General features: G+C 46.4%; 1 protein-coding gene across 1 annotated transcript in view; it reads left to right on the top strand.

The window, feature by feature from the left end:
* Positions 1–9,051, top strand: part of Rrn3 (RRN3 homolog, RNA polymerase I transcription factor) — a 32,114-nt gene extending 23,063 nt beyond the window's left edge. The window contains exons 13-18 of the mRNA XM_051168058.1: positions 50–180; positions 906–1,090; positions 3,435–3,543; positions 5,571–5,723; positions 6,797–6,884; positions 8,284–9,051. Of these exons, the coding sequence (XP_051024015.1) occupies positions 50–180; positions 906–1,090; positions 3,435–3,543; positions 5,571–5,723; positions 6,797–6,884; positions 8,284–8,466 (849 nt within the window). The 3' untranslated portion in view covers positions 8,467–9,051. The remainder of the gene's footprint in view (positions 1–49; positions 181–905; positions 1,091–3,434; positions 3,544–5,570; positions 5,724–6,796; positions 6,885–8,283) is intronic.
* Positions 9,052–12,150: the final 3,099 nt, after the last annotated feature.

The following is a 12,150-nucleotide window of genomic DNA, read 5'->3' as shown; positions in this document are numbered from 1 at the left end:
CTGACAGCCAGCATTAGAAAGATGAAGCCAGCAGCCTCTCTATTTACAGGGATTTGCAGAAGCATTTTTGGAACATCTCTGGAAAAAGTTGCAGGATCCAAATAACCCTGCCATCATCAGGCAAGCTGCTGCAAATTACATTGGGAGCTTTTTGGCAAGAGCTAAATATATTCCTCTTATGTAAGTAACCTAATTTTCCAAATGATTTTTAATATTTTGCTTTAAAAAGATTATAGTATTGTCTCAAGCTAAAGACATAGGTCTTATATCATTGGTCTGTCTTTGTAAAGCAAGGGAAGATGTCTGTTCACTACAATGCAAGATGTTTTTATTTTTAAGAAGCAGTTTGAGGAGAAGTCTCCATTTGGATAATAAAGGGCACATGAGGCTTTTAGCATGTGATGATGTGCTGACTTAAAGAAAACTCCTTTTAAGCTAATTAGGGGTGGGATGGAGCTCAGTGGTAAAGCACATTTGGCACATGGAAACCCATGGGTTCAACCCCCAGCCATAAAACTTAGAGGTGACGCAGGGCATCTCTTTCACTATGGAGTATAGAGTGCTCAAATCCCTCCCATGGGCTGGGTGAGTGGGAGGCAATTGCTTAACATGCATGAGGTCTTGGGTTTCATCCCATCACAGAAGACCAAAACCAAACAAAGAACTCACCAGAAGCCTTACTCATGGGCAGAGAAAAGCAGAAGGGAAAGGGGCGGGTGGTAGGAAGTTGTCTTCTAATTTTTTGTTGTGGGTTTTTGTTGTTGTTGTTTCTCTGTCGCCTTGGCCATCCTGGAACGTAGACCTAGGCTTGGGTTAAAGGTGTGCGCCACTGCATTTGGCTGACAGGTATGTTTCTGTCTCTATCTTCCTGAGAAAGCCAATAACCCTGACTTCTCTCTTTCCAGAACTGTAAAGTCATGCTTGGATCTTTTGGTTAACTGGCTGCACATGTATCTTAACAACCAGGATACAGGAACGAAGGCTTTCTGTGACGTTGCACTCCACGGTCCATTTTACTCAGCCTGCCAAGCTGTTTTCTACACTTTTGTTTTTAGACACAAACAGATTTTGAGTGGAAACTTGAAAGAAGGTCAGTAATGTGGGTTCAAGCTGGGTTTTCTTACTGTACTTACACTGCTAGGACAGTGCTGCTGCCCTTGCATTTGCCATGTGTCACCGAGCTGTGCACATGTCGTCTGCTGGACCTGGGATCTGAGCACCTGAAGAACGGGGCGGACTGCAGTATAACTCTGTAGACAACCTTTCTTCAGTGTCAGTGCACTTTAACACGAATGGAACAAAGAAAGCAATGATCCAGGGAAGGCTGCTTGAGCTCAGAAGAACATGTAAATGAACACCAGTAAGCACACAGTAAATATTAACAGAGCAGCCCTTTCCCAGAGCTTTCTCGGGGCAGACCAATTTAAACACCATTGCCTGGCACGTACCATCGATTATACCTGGGAAAGCACAAAAGCGAGGCAGAGGGACAGACCCAGATTCAGGGTGCACTGTCCAGATTGGGTTCTATAGCTATGATCTGACAGCCAACAAGAGTGAACTTGTCTCATAAATTGAATAAAAGTGTTTGTCAAGCCGGGCGGTGGTGGCGCCCACCTTTAATCAATCCCAGGCGGATCCCAGATGGAGCTCCAGGGCAGCCAGAGCTGTTACACAGAGAAACCCTGTCATGAAAACACAGGGTGCGTGGAATCACATCCAGGAAGAATCCAGGGAACAAAATGCACAAATGCCCTTTGCCTTTTCCCTAGAGCCTCTTATCGTTCTCGAGGCGTTGCTCGTCGTGAGTCATCATTCTCCACCGTGTTCCAGCAGCACTGATGCTTGTGTTTAGCTGTGTGGAGGGTGGCGGGGGCTGGGCAGCTGTGACATCACGGACTGGGAACAGAAATAGAGACAAAAGTGCTGGGCTCACTTGAAGAATGAACCACTTTTTGTTTTCCCCACTGCTGTTATGTATTGTCTAGCTAGCTACTGGAAAGAGCACTGAGATCAGCTGGGCTGTCGGGGTCTTTGACACTCCTTATTTGAGTTCTATACTTCCTTGCCCTTGTGGCCTGTTTTGCCCCAAGGAGGACAGTGGTTCTCAGCCTTTCTAATGCAATAATCCGTTAATACAATTCCTCATGTTATTGTGACCCTCCAACCATAAAGTTATTATTTTTTAAAAAGATATATTTATTATTTATACAGTGCTCTGCCTGCATGTACATCTACAGGCCAGAAGAGGGCATCAGATCACATTATAGATGGTTGTAGCCACCACGTGGTTGCTGGGAGTGAGCTCGGGACCTTTGGGAGAGCAGGCGGCACTGTTAACCACTGAGCCCTCTCTCCAGCCAGTTACTTTTGTTGCTACTTCATAGCTGTAATTTTGCTACTGTTATGAATCGTATAGTAAATATCTGTGTTTTCTGATAGTCTTGGTGACCCCCTGTAAAAGGGTTGTTTGACATCCCTGAACAGGGTCATGACCCATAGGTGGAGAACCACTGTCCTATGCTATAGCTCATGCCTGCAGTTTTCCAAAGTCACAGCTGAGTCAGGGGGTTGTCCCTGGACCCCACAGAGGTGTGAATGTCTGTGTCTGTCTGTATATGTGTGTGCTTCCTTGGAACTCCCAATGAACCTTTGCCTCAGCCTCCCTAGGGCTGAGATTACAGGTGTGTGCAATACCTAGCTTTGTTTGTCACTTAAATATATATCGGATATGTTTATTTATAATACAGAGCATTCTATATTAGATTTATTCACTTTATTTTATGTGTATGGATGTTTTGCCTGCGTGTGTGTCTGTGTATACATCATGTGTGTGGCTGGTGCCCACGGAGTTCAGGAGAGCGCATCAGGTTCCATGGAACTGGAGGCATAGATAGTTGTGAGTTTTGAACTGAGTCTGGGTCCTCTGCAAGAGCAGTGAGTGCTCAGTCTGCTCTGAGCTTACAGATACGGTTCCAGGTTTCTATCAAATCCTTCACATGACAAGAACTTCAGTTACTTTCTTCAGAAAAGCTGCCGTGGATACTAGCAGTTGGCTTGAACTTTTATCTGCCAGGAACTTCTTTTTTTTAAACATTTATTTATTTATTATGTATACAATATTATGCCTGCATGTACTGCATGCCAGAAGAGGGCACCAGATCTCATTGTGGATGGTTGTGAGCCACCATGTGGTTGCTGGGAATTGAACTCAGGACCTCTGGAAGAGCAGTCAGTGCTCTTAACCGCTGAGCCATCTCTCCATCTCTCCCGCCAGGAACTTCTTGAAAATGTCTTTGGAGTGTGCTGGGGCTCAAGCTCACCGTAAGCATGTGCTCTTCCCTAGGGCCCTGAAATTGGATTTTGAATATGTAATAATTTGTGCTTTTAAAGATATCTTAGCACCTCTCTCCCCCTCTTTTTTTAAATCAAAGGCCTACGGTATCTTCAGAGTCTAAACTTTGAGCGTATTGTGCTGAGCCAGCTGAACCCTCTGAAGATCTGCCTGCCGTCGGTGGTTAACTTTTTTGCTGCTGTCACAAAGTGAGTCATTTCCATTTTCCTTTATGGCCTTTAAAAAGGCAAGGGGGTGGAACTGTGGTGCTAGATGCCATGTGCTCTGGCACTGAGAGTAAATTCCAATTCATTTCCAAGAACAACGAAGAAACGATTAGCGCTGTTCTCACAAGAATACTGCATCCATCTGTTCTGTTCTTTAGTCAGCCTGGGAATCAGTCTTGCTTTTATCCAGAGTGGCCTTGGTACCCTGAAATACTTAATAGGCAAAGTAGTGAGCTGAGAGGTACAAATAGACCACAGAGCCTTAGTCCAGGATTACTAACAAAACAAACTGGAGGAGAGCTTGATAGTTAAAGATGGGGGTAACTGAGTGATGCTCTCAAGAAGCACTTGGCAGTCGGGTGTGGTGTTACACACCTTTAATCCCGCACTCCAGAGGCAGAGGCAGGTGTATCTCTGAGTTCAAGGCCAGCCTGCTCTCCAAAGTGAGTCCAGGACAGCCAAGGCTACACAGAGAAACCCTGTCACGGAAAAAAACATTTCAGAATGCATAACAACAACAAATGAATTCAGCATTAAAGAGTAACGAATCTGAGGGGTTCCTGAAAGTGCATGCACATCATCACCCCAGCGAGGTTCTGAATAAGAGCTCTGCACTGCCCAGACAGTGGCTCAGATTTCATGACGTGAACCAGTGCTTTACTGTGTGTACACATTTTCTCTCACAGAGATACAGTGGTGTAATTATGTAAAGCAAAGGCTGATTCTGTCCTACCAGCAGTAACTACAGGGTCAAGTATATCCTTGGGCTGTAGTATGCTACTGGTTTTGATTTTCATGGGTGCTGATTTGAATTTCATGAAAAATCTCTTAAGTGAATTTTTTCTTAAGAACAGCACTGCCAGCCAGTGTACCCAGTTTCTTCTGCCCTAGGCTAAGAGTAAAAGCTTGCACTGGCTTTTTGTTGTTATTGTTGTTTGTGTGTTTTGTTATTTTGATATGGCTGTCCTGGAACTCACCATGCAGACCAGATTGTCCTCAGACTCAGAGACCCTCCTCCCTCTGCTGCAGTTAAGGCTTGCTTGTGCCACCATGCCTTGCTGTACCTGGCTTTGCGTGCATGTGTGTGTGTGTGAGTGTTTTGCTTGCTTGTATATCTGTGCAGCACCTTCACTCCTGGTGCCCACAGAGGCCAGAAGATCTGCTGAGACTAGAGTCTCAAACAGTTGTGAGCCACAATATATGGATGCTGGGCATCAAGCCTGCATCTTCTGGAAGAGTAGCCAGTGCTGCTCGTTGCTGAGCCATCACCCACACCGTTTTTAGACATAGGCACTGGGGATGGGAGTCAGACTGCCAAGCTTTACTGAGCTATATCTCACCAGCCCCAGCTTAAAAAAATCAGACGCTTTCTGTAATCTTTCCTCTGCAAAGGAGCTTGTAGGCTGGGGTGTCGCTTAACAGTAGATGTGCTTGCGTGGCATTCTTGAGGCCCTGGACTTAGCAAAAACAAAACAAACAATAACATCATCAAAACCAAGCTCAGTCCTGTCACTTAAGCACTTGGGAGGCTAAGGCCAGAGGATCAAGAGGCCGAGGTCACTGTGCTACATGGTAAAACCCTGTCTGAGGACACAGAAGGAGGGAATGGGGACGAAGAGGAACAGAGCTGGTGTGGCTCATGCTTGTAATCCCAGTACTTGGGAGCTGAGGCTGGAAGATTGCCAAAGCTACAAGATGAAACCCTGTCTCAAAAACAGTTAAGTCCTTGAGTGAAGTTCAGGATCCCCCTTCCCCACTGACATCTACTCCTGGCCCCCAGTAAACACTGAGCCATTTTGTGACCAGTCCTAATTCTTCCCTGTTATGCTGAGCACTTTACCTTGCAAGCATGCCAGCTTTTCTTAATAACCATTCATCTCAGCCTGGTTCAGTGTCCTCAGTTTCCTTCCTCCTTAGCAGATGTGTGGATGCCCTGAGTGCTTATCCCATCAGATGCGCAGGCCCGACCCCACACGGTGTATTCATCTGCTTTGTTGTCTCCCCCACAGTAAGTACCAGCTCGTGTTCTGCTACACCATCATGGAGAGGAACAACCGCCAGATGCTCCCTGTTATCAGAAGTACAGCGGGCGGAGACTCTGTGCAGACCTGCACCAACCCACTGGACACTTTCTTTCCCTTTGACCCTTGTGTGCTTAAAAGGTAGGTCTTCCCTTCTTCCTCTTCCCAAGGCTGGGACTGTTGCCTTCTCCTTACTGGGCTTCCTGACTGTTAATTTGGTTACTGGTGAATGACTGACTGTCAGAGGCCCCAGACTACCTCACAAGCACACCATGCTGTGCTCGTGGTTGTCTTCCTGAGCCCAGGGGTATGCCGGGGGCCTTTTTTTTCTTCCTTTAAACTGGTTGGTTTAGACTGAGTGAGTCCAAATTTCCAGGACAGAGAGGGTGCTGACAGTTCCTAGTTTTCTGCCAACTTTCTCTTTCCTTTAAAGATGGAATCCCATCCCAGTGCCTGTGATTTATCTAAATGGGTTGTTCCACCATTTTTGGTGTTTATATATTTTTGCTAACTGCACAGGTTTTTGTTTTTGTTTTTTTCCTTATTTTTAAAGTTCTTTTGTGTATGTTTTTGTTTTGTGAGTGTTTTTCCTGCATGTGTACATGTGTACAGTGTGCTTGCCTCATACCTTTGGGAATCAGAAAAGAGTTAGGACCCTTTGCAAGAACAGCAAGTGCTGGTAAGACTGAGCCATCTCTCCAGCTCTGGACACAGTATATAAGTAGCTTTTCGTGTTTCCTGGTCCCTAAGGCTTGACCAGCTGATGTCATCTTAGTTCCGCTGTTTTGTTTGGTTTTGGGGTTTTTGGTTTGTTTGTTTGTTTGAGACAGGGTTTCTCTGTGTAGCCCTGGCTGTCCCGGACTCATCTTTGTAGACCAGGCTACCCTCGAACTCAAGAGATCTGTCTGCCTCTGCCTCCCAAGTGCTGGGATTAAAGGCGTGTGCCACCACTGCCCAGCATCTTAGTTGGTATTTAGGCTTCATGTTTAGTAGATGCCTGTAGGGATTCCAGAACACCGGTCTGTTTATAGGTGAAGCACTTAGTGAGCCAGAGGCAGCTTCCTAGGTCCTAACAGATGAAGCCTCGGGACTCACAACACTCCTGCGTCAGCTGTAGTCTTCAGTTCCTGCTTTGGGATGTGGGTCTGAGAAGAAGAGAGCAAGGTGCTGGAATTTTGGGCTACATATTGACTTTGAAATGCTATCCTTGGCAGGTCAAAGAAGTTCATCGATCCTACTTATCAGATTTGGGAAGACATGAGTGCTGAAGAGCTGCAAGAGTTTAAGAAACCCAATAAAAAGGTAAGCTTGTCATGGAGGCACTTGGTGAAGGCCACAGTAAGCACACTAAATGCTGCCTGAGTCCAAGCCCAGGTTATGTTTTCAGTAAAAGGATTTGTAGGGTTCTATTTAATTGGTTTCTATCATGGTGGTTTCACGCAGCCCTGGGCCCCCTCTCCCCTCATTCACTGTTCTTTGCCACCATACTAGACAAGTCTTTTTTTTTTTTTTTTTTTTTTTTTTTTTCTTTTTCTATGTGTTTGTATATATGTGTCAGATCAGGTGCATACATGTATGTGGAAACCAGAGGTCCACCTTGGGAACTCTTTACCTTATTTTTAAGACAGGGTCTTTCACTGGTTTGGAGTCTTGCTAAGCAGGGAACCCAGGATCCACCTGTCTTTGCCTCCTCAAGGCCGAGGTTCAAGTGTACGTTGTACCTGGCTTTTTTCTTTCTTTGTTTGTTTTTGTTTTTTGAGACAGGGTTTCTCTGTGCAGCCCTGGCTATCCTGAACTCACCTTATAGACCAGGCTGGCCTCGAACTCACATCCATCTGCCTGCTTCTGCCTCCCAAGTGCTGGGAGGCTTGTACCTGGCTTTTATTTTATTTTTATTCATTTGTTTGTTTGTACATTTGGGTTTTCCGGGACAGTGTTTCTCTGTGTAACCTGGCTGTTCTTGAACTCAGAAACCGAAACTGTCCTGAGTGAAAAAACAACAAAGCTGGGTGTAGTGGTGCATGCCTTTAATCCCAGCATTGGGGAGGCCGAGGCAGGAGGATCTATATGAGTTCCAGGCAACACACAAGAAACCCTGTCTCGAAAAAACAACAAAAACAAACAAACAAACAAAAAATTAGGGGCCTGAAGAGATGGTTTGTGATTTAAGAGCATTTACTTAGGCTCTTCCAGAGGACCTGGGCTCAAGTCCCAAAACCCACATGGCAGCTCACAACATTCTGTAACTCTATTTCTATAGGATCAGGCATCCTCTTCTGACCTCAGGCAAAATTCTCACACACATAAAATAAATAAATAAATAAATAACTTAGTGTGGAGCATGGTGGTATACATTTTTAATCCCAGCACCCAGGAGGCAAAGGCAGGAGGATCTGTTATGTGTGTGAAGCCAGCCTTTCTACATAGTGAGTTCCAGGACAGTCAGGACTAAATCGAGAGGCCCCATCTCAAAATGCAGAAGAATATTTTAAGGTGTGTGTGTGTGCGTGTGCGTGTGCGTGTGCACGTGCGTGTGCACGTGCGTGCATGTGTGCCTTCACACAGTGTTAGAGGACAACTTGGGTGTTTAGTTCGTTCCTTTTATCATGTTGCCAGCTGGGTGGCAAACACCATCTCACCGTCTCAGGAAAACTTTTCACACCAGCACTGTGATATTCTCAACACTCTGTTCTCTGCACAGGACCTAGTGGAGGATGAAGACGATGACTTTTTGAAAGGTGAACTGCCCCAGAGTGACACTGTGATTGGCCTTACCCCAAGCTCCTTCGACACCCACTTTCGAAGTCCTTCCAGTAGTGTGGGCTCCCCACCTGTGCTGTATATGCCAGACCAGTCCCCACTCGTCTCTAGGATCTGTGATTGAGGTGTACTGTTTTCTCCAGGGCCCTGTGCCCCACCACTGGACCCCACATTGGACTAATCTATGCCTTGTACGCCTGCCTTCCATGTTGGACTTGGGTCAGTGTGTGAAGGGCCCAGGTTATGTGTGTTTGCGGTTTGCTCCCTGTGGACCGAAGGAAAGGCCACAGGCCATGTGCAGCACCTCACAGTGGGCATGGCAACTGGTGCCCATGCGCCACCTCACAACTTAATGTGGAGTGTCTCTCTGCCTGTAGCTTTCTGCTGCAGCCACAACCTGCAGGTGGCCTTCTAACGGGTTTCTTTTTATCAGAACCAGCATGGCTGTTGGTCTTGCTTTGGTGAGAATCTCTCCAGGATCAGCCCTTCCTGTGAATACTCTTAACTGGATCCTGCTTACAGTGACAGTGGCCTGCTTTTCACTAGTAGTGATTCGTGTTGAAGGACACAGGGAAATGCCAGCAAGAGGTGAAGTGCTGAGCGTCTGGGCCGGCTGCAGCGAGGAAACACAAAGGACTGTAGAGGTGCAAAGAAACTGGGAGGGAAAGGAGGATTCAGAGAAACACAAAAGGCACTTGTGTAAGATTTGACATAAACTCGGCAGGTTTGGGAATCTAAACCATTCCATAGCTTGCACAGCACGCTCTGCCAGGGGAGCTGTTCATATCCTAAACGCCAGCCTTGCTCTATGACAGGCGTGTCTGAGGACTACAGAGGCGGCTTCCCTTGGATCCTTACATGTAAACTTGTGGATTTGTGAAAATGGCCCTTTAAGTATATTTAATTTTTTGCCACTTATATTTATTTAAAGGCAAGCAATATTTTCTTGGTCACAGTATTTTTTTTTAACAGAATTCCTCTCAAGGTTTATATACTCTTGTGTAATGACACTGCTGCAGAACAAAATTTTTTATTGCTTTAAAGAGCTTTCATATGAGGCAGGCAAGCCCCTGAGTCCCAGCCCAGCCTTGGCGGTCGGTCAGCGGGACCCTCACTGTTCTTTTCTCTTCCGAGACGGGGGTCTCTCTGCGTAGCCCTGGCTGTCCTACTTTGTAGACCAGGCTGGCCTCAAACTCTTGAGATAAGCCTGCCTCTGCCTCTGGAGTGTGGGGGACTAAAGGTTTGCACCACCACCATCTGGCTCAAGGTTTTTTTATTTTTAAACTGCTAACAGAAAGATGTAAAGAAATTGCATCTATAGATGCTGATGGTATGTGAGATTTGGGAAGTAGCTAAGATGTAGAAGGTGTGTTGGCAAATAAGCCTCCTTGATTACAAAGGGGTTTGAGAAGAAAATCCACTGTGACAATGAAAGCCTGGAGCTTCCCTGCTCATGGGCTTTAATAAAGACTGCTGACCACACTCCCTGATGGTGTGTTTGAATCTCAGCCTCCTGCTCCACTGAAGGGGAGAAACCAATGGGCATTGGTAAGGATGCTCCCCATGCTTTACACAAGCCCATGAAGACACTTCAGAGAAACTGCATTCTGGACATGGTGAGCCGCTCCTGTAAATCAGCACTTGCAGGCTGAAGCAGGAACATTGTAAGTTATAGCCAGACACGGTGAGATGTTTTTAAAAAGCTAAACAGTTTTGGGAGAAATTAGTGAGCTCCTTGGAAAACAAGGAGAATTTTTCTTTTTGGCACTAGGGATGGAAACCACATACACACACTTGATAGGTCTCAGCTATCTGCCAGCACTGTGTGGTTTACAGCTGTGTCCTTGGCGGGTCTGGTCAGACTGGAGGGCTCTGCATGCTAAGCACACTCTGCAGCTGCCTTCCTGGGACTGACTGTCGGACACACATCAAAGCAGATGAACACACCGTGTGGGGTCGGGCCTGCGGGTCCTGATGTGATAAGCATCTGCTGAGGAAGGAAACTGAGGACACTGAACCGGGCTGAGATGAATGGGTATTAAGAAAAGCTGGCATGCCTGGAGAGATGGCTCAGAGGTTAAGGGCAGAGGTCCCGAGTTCAATTCCCAGCAACCACATGGTGGCTTGCAGCCATCTATAATGAGATCCAGTGCCTTCTTGTGGCGGGAAGGTGCACATGAGGGCAGAATACTGTATAAATGATAAATAAATCTTTAAAAAAACTTATAAAAAAAAAGCTGGCATGCTTGCAAGGTAAAGCACTCAGCATAATAGGGAAGAATCTATTTTTTGTCTTCAAAGACAAACTGGTGAAGAAATGGCCTAGAGTAGATGTCAGTGGGGAGGGGGGAATCCTGAATTTCACTCAAGGACTTGACTAGAGCTGACTGGCTTATAGGAATACATCACATGCTTTTTGTTTGTGTGTTTCAGTCACCTATACTCCTAGCTCCCCCCTCCATTAGAACAATTTAGCACGTTTACACCCCCTCCCTTTGGTTTTTTGAGACAGGGTTTCTCTGTGTAGCCTTGGCTGTCCTAGACTCACTTTGTAGACCAGGCTGGCCTCAAACAATGATCAGCCTGCCTCTGCCTCAGGAGTGCTGGGATTAAAGGCGTGCGCCACCATGCCCTGCCACACTTAACTATTTAATTGTTCAGGGAACCTTCAGCTTTCTCTTGGCTTGTTCTGTATAAACTGTGTGACTCAAAGGCTTAATCAGGGCCTGGAGGTAGATGTGTTGACCATAGCGTGTGTTCTGACAAGTGGTGTTGACAATAGGCTCACAGTCTGCCTTCTCTGTGCACCTGCACTCGCATAACACGTAAATCCTAATAGAAAATTAAAAAGCCATAATCTCAGTACTTTCAAGGCTAAAACAGGATTGTCATGAGTTTAAGATTTACCTAGTGAGTTTCAGGCCAGCCTGAGTTAGTTGCAGAGAGAACACCCGAGTTGATTGTTTTAGGAGCCAGGGAACTGTCATTCTGGGGAGTTCAGCTGAGCCCTTTGCAAAAGAATTATCCCAGCTGTGCCTGTTGACTGTTTGCATCCTGCCACGGGGGTGGAAGGGAAGGTGACACTGGCAGAGGCTGCAGCTGCACCTTGCCACCTGTTGTATCCGATGTTGCATGGCTGAGTGCTGTAAAAGGGCCCAGCCCACTGAGGGAAGCTCCGCCCCTGGGCAGGTGGCCTTGGGTGCTGTAAGAAAGGCCTAGTGCCAGGGCTGGAGAGCTGGCTCAGCGGTCAAGAGCACTGTCTGCTTCAGAGGTCCTTAGTTCAATTCCCAGCAACCACATGGTGGCTCACAACCATCTACCATGAGATCTGGTGCCCTCTTCTGGTATGCAGGTGTACATGCAAGCAGAGCACAGTATATGTAATAAATCTTCATTAAACAACAACAAAAGGCTGAGCAAGCCAAGAGGAACAAGCCAGTGAGTAGGTTCCCATGGACAGTTCCTTGTTGGCTCTGTTTTTTAACAATTAAACTTTATTATACAATCTAACAATCCTATACAAGAAGGAAAACAAGAGTAAACCTTTCCGTATCTATTCCACAGGACGGATCCCCAGGTGTTTCTGGCCTGTACGCTGGTCTGGCCTGTAAGCTGGTCTCTGTCCAAATCCATGTGTGATCTTGCTCCAAAAGATGTAGCCTTCTCCTCTCTCCTCCGCCTACGTCTCCTTGAGGCGTGCAATCCGGTCTGGGTCAGGATCCCTGCCCCCACTGATGTTCGGTTAAAGACACAATAGCCCAGCTCCATTTAGTCTATCAGTGGTGTTTCCAAGGGGTAAAGCCCGCCA

Source organism: Acomys russatus, chromosome 25, assembly GCF_903995435.1.
Source record: "Acomys russatus chromosome 25, mAcoRus1.1, whole genome shotgun sequence".
In the NCBI taxonomy this organism is placed as follows: Eukaryota; Metazoa; Chordata; class Mammalia; order Rodentia; family Muridae; genus Acomys; species Acomys russatus.
This window is presented reverse-complemented; position numbering and strand designations above follow the sequence as displayed.